Genomic DNA, 12,884 nt, shown 5'->3' with positions numbered 1-12,884 from the left:
AGGATGAAGGAACGTTGTCAGACGTCCAAATATCATCAAAAATATGCATGAGTGTCTCCAAACAGGACTCAGGTAAGTGCCTCAGTAGTTGATAAGGTATGTTAACAGCCCAAGAGCAGTATTGTGAGCCTGATCTAGAGGAGTATGAAGCTCATGGATCGAAAAGGTTTCAATGTAGTCTTCCCCATTATCTGAATTAAATTAATTGATTTCTTTTCTTGCTGTTTTCGATATTTTTGAAATTCTGGAACATAATTTGATGAGGAAGAATGTTTGACCAACGTATCACCAAGTTTATTTGCAATATCTTCTTTATCACTTAGTAACTAGTTTCCATCTTTTAGATGGTGGATGCTAGATCTAGAACCCTTACCTTTGATTTTCTGTATCATATTCCAAACTTTTGATATTGGCGTACGCGAATTAATTTTTGATGCATAATTTCGCCACGAGTGGCGTTTACTTTGCTTGAAAGTACGCCTTGCTTTCGCATTTAAAATTTTACATTTGTTTAAGTTGTGGACCATAGGATGGCGACGAAAATAGTGCTCAGCTTTCTTCCTTGCCTTTCTAGCCTGTTTGCAATCATCGTTAAACCATGGTTTAACCATATGAGGAATAGAGGACTTAGGAATACATTCGTCAGTTATATTATTTTGTTTATCTGAAAAACATGTTATGGCATCGGGAATATTATGAAAACGTTCAGTTTTAAGGTTCTCACGACAGAGATGTTCATATAAAGTCCAGTTAGCCTTATTAAAATTCCATCGTGACGATGGAGGAACATCAGATGGATTCACAGGTTTTAGCAATGTTGGGAAATGATCACTTCCACAGAGGTCATCGTGGACAGACCATTCAAGTTCATTCAATAAGTTAGAGTCTGTAAGTGACAAATCAAGAGCTGAATAACTTCCTGTGCCAGGATGAAGATACGTGTTTGAACCGTCGTTATAAATGCATATATCGTTGTTTGAAATAAATTCCTCCAGCAATTTACCTTTAGTGTTTGTATTTATGCCACCCCAGAGTGGATTGTGGCCATTTAAATCGCCCATGATTAAACACGGTTCAGGTCGTTCATCATAAAGAGCCTGCCGATCGCTCAGTTGAACAGCTGATGATGGAGAAATGTATAAAGAGCACAATGTGAATGCAACGTGCAACGTAAGTCGCACTGCAACGGCTTGGAGATTTGTTGTGAGTCTAACTGGGCTATGGATAACATTTTGTCGCACCAGGATTGAAGCACCACCAGTAGCTCTATCACCAGGCGGAGAAAAATAGTGATATGCATTGGATTGACGTACGTCAAAATTATCTGTCTGTTTCAGATAGGTTTCTTGTATGGAGAGAGCTGACGGTTTATAATCTTGGATTAATAATTGTAAATCATTTAAGTTGTTCTTAAGTCCTCTACAGTTCCACTGTAGTACAGGCGAAGACATTACTTCTTCGGAGGATAAACAGGAGATCTACCCCTCTCCTTTCGTGATGGTGACAAGCTGTGAGTCCTGCCATGGCTTTGCTCGGACACATCCATGTCATCAACAGATCTAAACTTGCTACAAATTTGGATATGATTATTCGCCCCTTTCGAGGTTCTTCCACTTTGAGTCTTTTTCAAAATGTCACTATTTTGTTTTGACTTGTGTTTTGAGGCTGACCCAATCGCAGATTCTGCAATCATCTAAAGTCTGTTTGGATATATGCATTTATAACGACGGTTCTGGGTTACGTGATCGTTTCTGAGATGTCAGCTGATATCTGCGATTTAAGAATGTCTTTGGATGAGTCAATGGTTTGTGAACTACAGGTCACTTGTGAAGACCTTGACTGGACATTAGCAGATAGCAAGGTTAGAGCAGAAGTCCTTGCCCATGTGTAGTCTGCCTGGCAACCTACAGAATTATATGTAATAGGTTTTTGCTTAGAGGTCTGAATAGATGCAACAACTGCGTTAGAGTACGTTGAGCCTGATTGTTCTTGTGAAAGAACAAGTTGTTTTGCCTCTGAAAATGACACGTTTTACTGATGCTTTATTTGTGAAATTTTATACTGAAGCTTCCAAGTAAGACACTCTTTGGAGGAAGATGGATGGTGGCCAGAACAGTTAACACAAGAAGGAGTTTTGTCAGAAAGGGTACCATCTTCACACTTTCCAGGACATCTGTGACATACAGCTTGATTGTGGCAAGACTTTGAACCATGACCATATTTTTGGCAGGTATAACACCTCAAAGGATTTGGAATAAATGTGTCAACTTTCAAATTGCAGTACCCCGCTTTTAGTGATTGTGGGTGTTTAGGCAGACAAAAGGTGAACAATTACATGTTTGTTTGGAAAGTTTCGTTGTTCTCTTTGGCAGTGAAGCGTTTGACATGGGTAACGCCTTGTGAGTGCAATTCTGTCACAATCTCCTGTTCGCTCATGTCTGAAAGGCAACGTCCAACGTCACGGACGATGCCTTTACTGCTATTCAATGTCCTGTGAGGGGACACCACAACAGGAACATTCGCGAAGACTTTAGATGATTGCAGAATCTGCGATTGGGTCAGCTTTCGACATTCAATGAGCAGTGAAACAGATCTTAGTTTTTTTATTTCTTTGACATCACCTGCTAAACCTTCGATGCCTTTGGCCACAGCAAAAGGATTGAGCTTAAGAGCTCCACCATCTGGTGCTAACATAACAAGGAAACGAGGCCAGTTATCCGGGTTAGTGACAATTTCAGGAGTCTCATCCTCCGAATAAAACGAATCATCGGATTCATAAGAACGTTTCTTTAGGTGACACCAGGGATACCAGGAGGGTATACTCAAGTAGAATCATCAAGAAGATTTTCTACCAGATTGGCCCATGAACCACCGCCTTCTGGCAAATTAAACTCTAGGCAAGTAATTTTGTATTTGCTTACAGTAAACAAGTGATGAAATTGAATTCAATTTTAACCAAGTCCAGAAAATACCCATTTATATAAATCAAATGTGTGCAAACCAACGTACATTGCACAGGGCTTGGCGTGACCAGATTGGTTAAACCGGGCCCATTCAACCTCTCGTCTAGGTGATGTAAGGGTCGAAGGGGTGTGTTGAGCAAAGGGAAGCCCCCAGTGCCCTCACACCCAGACTCGCGTCCTCCACCGACACAGGGCCGCAACCCACGGCAAACGGGTTGGTGGACCAAATATTCCCCCGGGTCCACTACGGGGGTGTTGGCGAGCTCTTGGCGTTAACAGGACCACAGGAACATCGGGCCCAGACTTGGTGGTACGCCTGAGAGTGTTCAGTGCAAGTTGTCGACCTTGGCCGCACATCTCTGAGTCTCCTCTGGATCTCGTTCCACGTGTGTTCTATCGGGTTTAAGTCTGCACTGAGGGTAGGCAATTGAAGACTCTGTATGCTCTGTTGCCTCAGAAAGTCTCTAGTTGCTCTGGCAGTATGGGGACGCGAGTTTTCCTGCTGGAAGACATGGTTTCAACGACGACCAAAGTATGGGGGAGTGAGTGAGTGAGTTTAGTTTTACGCAGCACTCAGCAATATTCCAGCCGTATGGTGCCAGTCTGTAAATAATCGAGTCTGGACCAGACAATTCAGTGACCAACAACATGAGCATCGATCTGTGCAATTGGGAGCCGATGACATGTGTCAACCAAGTCAGCAAGCCTGACCACACGATCCCGTTAGTCGCCTCTTACAACAAGCACAGTCACCTTTTATGGCAAGCATGGGTTGCTGAAGGCCTATTCTACCCCGTGACCTTCACGGGTCACCAAATTATGGCACGAGGAAGATCTCAGTGCTTGAACAATATAGGGTGCAGGTGTTCCATTTCCATTTCCCCTACCGGGACTAATATTCTGGAGCACAAAAGGGCCTAGTTTGGGACTGAGAGCAATAGCATCCCACACAATTGTGTTCAGACCTCACCACGAGTCTCTTTCCAGGACACAATCATCTGCAAAACGCTCCCGCGTCATCACTACACCCTCACTCTGCTATCAGTCGTCGAGAAGCAATACCGGCTTCCGGCGGAGAAGATTACAGTTCACCAATCCCGGGGACGAAAAATTCCAGTGATGTGCGAGTCGCTTGAGGCAATGTCGAACAGTAAGGATCGGACCCAGGTAAGGCCTGTCACATCTGACGTTTCTCTGCCTCAAACGCCTCCGCACTATGTCGGTGGTGATTGGCCTATGGTGATTTCCAGTGCTTGTCTGTGCAGTTTCCATAAACCTAGTAGAACCATTTTGCAGGTGAGGATATATAATCTGCTGGTTTTGCCTCAGCATTGTCACGGGCGGTCTTCCACTGCGAGGACGTTCGGCTGTGCATTCAGTGGATTGGACTCGTTGCTGCAGGCGGTATATTGTTCGAACATGAACAGAACTATGATATCCAACATGTCTTTCAGTCTGGTCAGCATTCAGTATTCAAGTTTGGTCTCTCTGCTCCCTTGATAATGGTGGCCTGTTGCTACTGTCGAAACGTGAATGAGTCGGTGTATGTTCGGTGACTCTACTTATAGGGATGACATCTCGTGATGCAAGTGCATTGTCATTTTCATGAAATGCACACCAAAAATCTCGTCCAATCATTACTTTAGTAACAACGTTTTCACGACGTGTTTCTTTTTATCAAATACAAAACCTGAAACCAAAATTTCTTAAACTGTGGCCACGAACCAGATCTAGGTAACACATAAAAAGTGAAAAAATAGAAACTAAGACGAAACATAACTTAACATAAAATTTCTCAGATGTTGTATCGCCACTTACAAACCTTTTAGAGGTAAAGGTAAAATTCCAGAGGGATATCAGTTGTCAGTCTGCTCTTGAAAATGTCAAAGCCATTCTCATGAATTTAGCAATATTGCAGGCACCAAAATTGGAGATAGTTTATGCCAGTGATGTAGGTGCAAGTGCTGTCCTGATTCAAGAGGAAGATTCAGGAATTGAACGTCATTTTAAAAAACTTTTCCAAGACATTTGACAAGCAGCAAAGGAATTATTCTTCCATTGAGAAAGAGACATTAGGCCTTTTCATAGTTCTACAGTATTTTGAAGTGTATCTAGGTACCACTGCATTATCAACTGCAGCGTTTACAGACCACAATCCATTGACTTTTCTTCATTAAGAATCAAAGACTTATGGAATGGAGTTTAACCTTGCCAGGGTTCATTTTTTTTATCAGAGACGTTAAAGGCAAAGAAAATGTTTGTCCTGAGGCACCTTCCAGGTTGTAAATATGTTACGTCAGAACTATCCTGACAGAACGTCGTCGACAAGCTCGCCGATTGTGGTGTCTAAATCATGTCTGCAACTGTAATTTGGTGGGGAAGTGTCGTTTTTACAGATGAGTTCAGGTTTAACATTACCGTTGATGGACGTCAACGTGCCTGTAGAAGGGTGCGCGAACGTAATGCACAAGCCTGTGTCTTGGATATTAATCGCGTTGGCGATGATTCCATGATGATTTGGGGTGGAATAACAACATGTCAAAGAACCCCTTTTGTGATTTTTCAGGGCAACGTAATCGGTGTGGGCTAAAGGGATCAGATTACTTGACCTGTGGCAATTCCTTTTCTGCAACGTCATGGCCGTGGGTTAACATTCCAACAGGACAATGCCCACCCTCATACGGTAAAGGTTGCTATGGATTTCTTACAACACCACAACGTTGACGTTGCCCAGCATGTTTGGGACGAGACAGATCGACGTCTACACCGTCTTCTTCATCCTCCCTCATACAGCAAGGGTTTGCATGTATTTCTTGCAACACCATAACGTTGACCTACTGTCGTGCCCTGCAAATTCACCGGATCCCTCCCCGATAGAGCATGAGATGAGATGGATCGACGTCTACGTGGTCTTCCTCAGATAACGTCCTTGGCCTTGCAACAGAATTTAGCATAGTTTTGCGTGACATCCCGCAAAGCCTTCCTTGTACGTTTGATATGCTCGATACGTCGTCGATGCACTGCAGTTCTCAACGCCGATGGAGGCATTATTGAGCATGTGACATGGTCGTTTGACCCCTTTCTCATTTGTGGACTAGTTATGATTGACTTTTCAATTGAAATTCTCTATACTTGTTATGGCCTCATGATCCCTCCATTAAAGTTTATATGTACTTTTGACATAGTTACCCTACTTATCAACTGGGATAATATTGTTACAGTGTACAGTTTAAGTGGCTGGCATATAGTTACTGTGTTGACGACACACACACGGACACACAGGGATTTACTTGAGTTGTCATCATTCGGCCTATCTGCATATGTATACTTCCTCTTCCTATTGTCAACATCGACCTAAGTCCAACATTGACCTCTCATCGTGTAACATTCAATATAACTGTTTGTCACTCTCAAACCAAGACGCAATGGCGCACACGCATAGGGAGTGAATTGTTCTATACCTGTCAAATCACTACGTGTATTTCCTCTTTTATCTCATGATGAGTCTTGGTGCACGTATGTAGCGCAGTAACCATACGATCACGCTTGGCCCCCCTCTCTAAGAAGCAAGTGGTAATATAGGGATGATAATGCGACAACATGACACACAGCTTTAAAAAAAAAGTAGCTTTGTCAAGATTTCTTGAAACTTAACACGTCTCCTATCTAGTCTTGTTTTCTAGTCATCGCATATATCTACTGTTATTAGGAATTGATCTTTTAGTTTTTGTATTTTCATTATTAAAAGTGTTTGCTAAGTACGTAAAACTATATACTTTGCGTTATTTAGATTCGAATTTTCCACATTAACCAAGAGTTCTATGTTCACAACAAACACATCAAGGCTCATGTGTCGAATCCGTTACTTTATGAAGTTTCGCTGTCAATACTGGGACTAACAGAAACTAGTTGTAGTAATTTAGAGTAATGAGGTGAATGAAATCAGTTGAGAGAAATACAGGACAAGTAGCATTTTTTAACACTAATAACGCTTGGGATGATAAAATAAGGGTCTAGTGATTATTTGACGTGGTTGTAAAATGATTACAATCAAAGCTAGGGAGACTGGTAATGTAATCCACTGAGAAAGGCACAATTTTTCCCGTAGATAGTAGGACTAATTATCATATGTGAGCCGTGGACTTTCAAAATTGGGACGATCATTTAGCTCATTGTTTGAATTGACTAGACTAATTAAAGACATGTGAAATTTCACTGTCAAAATCGGGAATTTATATAAACCCGTCAACAATGTTATACGTATGTGATATATTCTTTGAGGTGAGGTTCGGCATGAAAACACGCACGGTCATTCATATGTTGTGGTAAGCTTATATTTCAGCCCTAATGCTTTCTTCGTATTTTTACAACTGAGAATGCTTGAATTCTGATACTAACCCTAAATTGCGTTATGTAACGAAAGTTAAACAGATTGTCGATTAACGATTAGATGTATATGCATTTCTAAACTTGACATCAGTGTGAGTACACTTAAACAATTTCGAAAATACTGACACACTTCTGGCAAAAAATATATAAATAAATAAAATAAATGCAGTCCTTTCAGTTCCCAGGACACCAGCATGCAACATCACCAGTGACAAGGACACAGAGATTCTAACCCTGCATGAAGCGGTGACACTGACCGTAGACATTACTGCGTATTACGATATCCGGGGCTCCCACTGTTCAGTAGATTCAAACTTCACTCTGCAGACAGGTGACGTCTCGCAATTACTACATGTTGGTGACCAAGGTCTTTCACCAATAACATTCAATATGACTGAAACACACTTGGGTGAGGTAAGGCTGGTATTCAACTGTCAAGTCCAACACTGGAATCTCAGCTGCGGCGGTGTGACCCGACTCAACAACAGTGAGTTACATTAAAACTCAAATGCTAACGAGGAGTATGTTATCACAAGTACTTCTTTGATTGCGATCCGTAATACGTAGCAGTACCACCTATAATGCAGGGCATGTTTTTCACCCTATTACGCCTTTTAGACTGCGTGCAGTCTGGATCAGTATTGAGTTTTCTTTTACACTCACGTTCCACACTGCATTGCAGCTGAGTCTTCGTTCTGATTGTTTTATTCAAAGTAAACCAACATATGTCTGTTTTCTGACGTATTGTCTGACCTTGTCTGAATACTCCGTTTGCAGAAGATAAAGCAATTGGACAAATAGCCACAAGCTCAACTATAGTTATTATTGCTGGAGTTGTCGGTGCCGCATTGTGTCTCATCGTCCTCGCCATCATCATTTTCCTTGTCGTCAAAAGAAAGGTAAACTGATTTGAACACGAGTCACTCTTCTTACCATCCTAATATACTTTTGAGAGTGTGGGGTATGTCACAACACATGTGTCACTATGCAAGCGAATGAGCGGTCACATGTTGTAAACCGGTAACATTTAATGAGTGAGGATATATCTCAAAATACCTAATGTTAACATGTCACTATGAGATACGAAACTAACTTTCCTCACAAATATTGATCCAAATTTGAATGATAACGACTCTTTAGGATTGCTTTGTAATTACACGCTGAATATGTGACATGGGAATATATTCATAACCTGCACTTGCAAGCCGCAATTTTCGGTGCAGGTGTGGGTGTAGAAATTTCTTGCTTTGTAAATGACAACTGACGCTCACTGTTTATCCATATAATGGCATCACTCCTTAAATGTGCATAAATTAGCAACCTCAGGAAGCTGAATGTTTCTATGTTACTTTCTTGTTGGGTTAACAGGTATCTGAATTAACAGTACGCCCCCCTTCTGGAGGAAGTGGGCAGCAACCTGTGCACAATGTTGCAGTCAACTCGGGAGGATCTGCCTCTGGTAATAGCCAATACGTCCATGCACTGCATGTTCATTTTGGGTGCAAATCAGGTATTGTAGGTGTCACCTTTTAATCATATAACAGAATCATCACACGCGATAGGTCACAGAAATATATATGTTCAATCGGTCTGCAGCCAAATCCCCTGTTGACAAAATCCCCCCATGGAAAAACAACAACCTTGGACCCCCTTAGGACAAAAAAACAACAACACGTAGAACAAGAAAACCGAATTAATAATGACGGAAAAAGACTATTTAGCCGGCATCACACTTACAATGAAAAATAGCAAAAATTGGATTTTTAATTCAATACGTATACGAGACAGACAGACAGATGACAACCTTTACGTTATGGTATCAAGGAGAATGCCTCTCTAGTTCCTATAATATCACAAAAGCCACCTATATTGTCAGTAATAAAGGTGTATATCACACTGTTGTGTTCACATCATACTTGTTTTTACAAATTTTTTTTATCTGGCCTCATTGACTGATTATATACATACAGGGTTTTCAGTAAATCTAATTATCACTTCACATGCTGTATATCACTCTTCTGTGTTCATATCTTAGTGTTTGGGGATTTTGCCCAAAGGTCCTTATTTATTTTAGGGGGATTTGTTTCCTAATTGGTTTTGCCTTGAGGGTTTTTTGTCCAAAATGGTTTTGCTCTACAATCGCTCCGTCGTTCTAGTACACCACACAATTCATATCAGCCATTTCGTTCTAGCTGAAACACATCGTAGGTGGAAATATGAATCACATAATTTCAGTTGGTTTTATCACTCCATTTGTTTGTCTTGTCAAGTCACGATATGGCTGAAATATTGCCAATGTGACCGTATATTTTAACTCAGTCAGTCGTTCGTCTTGAGTCTATGTGCTAATATTAGATTTTCAGAAACAAATAGACTTTGCTAATTTCATCTAACTGTTTCAGGTGGTGATCACCTGCATCCTGAAGCTGGAGGAGAATATACGGCTCTGGATAGAAGTGCTGTCCAACCTTCAAACATATACGAACCTCTGACAACATACGAACAGATATCCAATATGTGAAGCGTTAAAAGTCTACGAAGACACCATATGCCGCAATTTGACTTTGCATATGAACACATTCTTACCTTTGTACGAAAAACATTACAAACATCTTGAAAAACATTGCGATTTAGACTTATTACCAAAATCAATAATAATTACAATATAATATGTAAAACAAAGACCATACTGAAACGATATAATGTGCAGTAGACAAGGGTGAAAACCTCCAGTATGTTGATAGACAAATGTATATCAGATCACGTGACCACATTATATTGTTGGACAAGCATGCGTATGTGTATGAATCCCATTCTATATAGAAGTAAATGCACATGAGTAATATACTCAGAGCGTTTCCCTGAAAAATTAAATGTGCGAAAAGTCGATCTCTTAAACTTTTCCCTGCTAGGTGTGTCGTGACACCGGTTTATTCCCAATATGACTACTCCTAGTAATATGACTACCCGGCCAATACACAACTTGTCTCTGTCGAGTGTTGTTTTAATTACTTGCTCTCAAAAACTTTAAAAGTTTTGTTTGATTTGAGAGAAATATTAACGTGGAAAAGTTCTCTGCAGTTCGAAGAATCCCTACATGCGATGTCACCAGTGTCAAGGACACAGGGACGCTTACACTGCATGTCGAAATGATCCTCAAAGTAGACACACTGCCCATTACTATGTACGAGGCGCTTTCTGTCCTCTTTCTCAGAATCAGCATAGTATGCACTGTTTAGGTAAATCGAACAGAAACCACAATCATCGGTTCAACCCTGCTGTACTCCGAAAGTATATTTGCAATGCAGTTTCGTTTGTGATTCTGTCAATCCAGAGCCTCTTCAGTTACTCTCCTTTGCTTGATATCAGTCTCACATTCCAGTAGCAGGAAGAGCTGTGTCCATGCCCTAAAATACTGCATATTGACTGTGTATTTTCAAAATAGTCAAAATACGTTATATACTGATAGTAGATACACTGTGACGTTGTGACTGCTTTGAAATACCTATATTTAGAATATAGGTGATATTTTCTTGGAAATTTTGACCGACTTCTAACAACATGGTGGTTACGCAGCATTTCCTACATAAAACGGCGAAAATAAAACCTTCCCTTTGAAAACGACGCCTCACTTTTAAATCAGGTGTTTTTTTTAGTTAACATTCAAATTTGCAGCGCTTTATGAAGTAAGAAGTATATAATCTGACATTGCCAACTTCAGTAAGTGCCCGTGTGCTGGTATCTAACCATACCTGATAAAGATAAGTGTCCTACTACTGCCACTTTTATTTGCCATTATACACGCACAACAGAATTTCCAGTTTGGACCTACAGTGTGCATGATCTATACCGTGTGCTATTTGCCAACAGACATGCCATTTACCAGGCATCTTTTACATTAGGTACTTGCCCTATATCCTATGTCTCTAGGTACCTTAGACCAACAAACAAAATATTACAATAATCTATTCGAAACAGAAATAGCACATGGAACATAGAGAGACCATGCAATTTTCTAAGGTGTGCATTAACTACTGAGGAACCGAATACCTCCGTGATTATGTATTTAAACAACGACAGTTTAAAGCACGAGTGGGCTTCATCCCACTGTTGTGAACACTTGGATCATTCTTTGATCCCAATTCCAATGCCACGTGCAAGAATATGCATACGTTATAAAAAGGAGACACAAAATTTTAAAATCGACCAACGACAATCGCGTCAAGTTAGCGAAATCCAAAGCAAACTGTGATGCTATTCATCACGTAAGCACAAACCACAGTAGGGTCCTGAATTATCAAAATCAAGGTGGTTGAGAGCGCTAGATTCTCGTGTCTCATACACTACCTACAGTCCACTGGTAAAAGACGTTTCGAGTTCTAAGTGGGGAGTAATGATGACACAAAGGTTGATGATCACTTACTTGATAATATCATACGAGGCATATTTAAGTATCGTTTGCATAAGTGTAAGAATTATCCACGTGGTGCTACAAATATGTCAGGCTTTGGCACTAATTATACTGACACAATATTCCTGTAAAAAACGTGTTTAGAAATCTGCAAAGCCTGATTCAGAATTTTATGGAATATTAATATTTAACAACACATATCTGCAGCTGAACTTGATCTCACTCTCAAGTGTCCTCAGACAGCTCCTGTCTTCTCTAACTTCACTTTGAAACCCATCCTTTGGTATCCTAACAGGATTATGACTAATTGCGCTCAATCTATACTCAGAAGTAAACGTTGATATGCCTTAGCGTATATTCATGGATATTCTTGTGAATAATTTTTCCAACCAGAGCAAAAGTGTCTTAAGAGGCATTTGTGGTGGTGTATTGCAAACAATAAGGCCCTAGTTCATGGCTGACAAATATAAACCATGGACATTTCTCCAGCCAGCACACTACAGCCCGTATCGACAGAACTTGAATTTATGTTAGGTGATGTTTCACCTATGAAACACGTCGGGGATTATCGACATTTCAGACGTTATCCAAATCCTGCAACAAAGCCACAGGAATTCCACCAAATCCTTCCTCGGATATAGAATGATCTTAACGGGGCGACGTGGTCTGGTCTGTTTCTATGCGCACGGTGTGCACACTGGCTGCTACCTACAATTATACTTTGTGTATAGGTTCTTCTTATGTATTAAGTTGCGTGTCACTTGCTTAATAACATTTTGCACCTACATCGGAATGTAGCATCTATTCTACACATGGAGTATCGATAACAAGCAAAGTGGAAAACGACTAAAACCTAACCTGACATCAGTGGCTTTCGTGAGATTTTGCCTAGGAATTATTAACCTTCAATCAACATATAAACAGACTCATCATGTTCACAAAGGTCATATTTTAGTCAACAGCTAAAACACTGTGATATTGTGTTGCTAATGATATTTCGTCTTTCCGTGTCGGCAGCATTCAAAGTACCCCTTAATATTTCAGGAAATTTTTCTCCCCGATATGATTGTTATTTCTCATCGAAATGATTGCATGAGTTTCCTTATGTACGATAGTCACGC

At 40.6% G+C, this 12,884-nt stretch overlaps 1 protein-coding gene across 1 annotated transcript in view; it reads left to right on the top strand.

Annotated features, from left to right (window-relative positions):
• Positions 1-9,844, top strand: part of LOC137287314 (uncharacterized) — a 93,307-nt gene extending 83,463 nt beyond the window's left edge. The window contains exons 5-7 of the mRNA XM_067819592.1: positions 7,538-7,839; positions 8,139-8,251; positions 9,755-9,844. Of these exons, the coding sequence (XP_067675693.1) occupies positions 7,538-7,839; positions 8,139-8,251; positions 9,755-9,844 (505 nt within the window). The remainder of the gene's footprint in view (positions 1-7,537; positions 7,840-8,138; positions 8,252-9,754) is intronic.
• The last annotated feature ends 3,040 nt before the right edge of the window (positions 9,845-12,884 follow it).

Source organism: Haliotis asinina, chromosome 1 (genome assembly GCF_037392515.1).
Source record: "Haliotis asinina isolate JCU_RB_2024 chromosome 1, JCU_Hal_asi_v2, whole genome shotgun sequence".
Classification (NCBI taxonomy): Eukaryota; Metazoa; Mollusca; class Gastropoda; order Lepetellida; family Haliotidae; genus Haliotis; species Haliotis asinina.
Note: the sequence above shows the minus strand (reverse complement) of the source record. Positions and strands in the feature narration are given on the sequence as shown.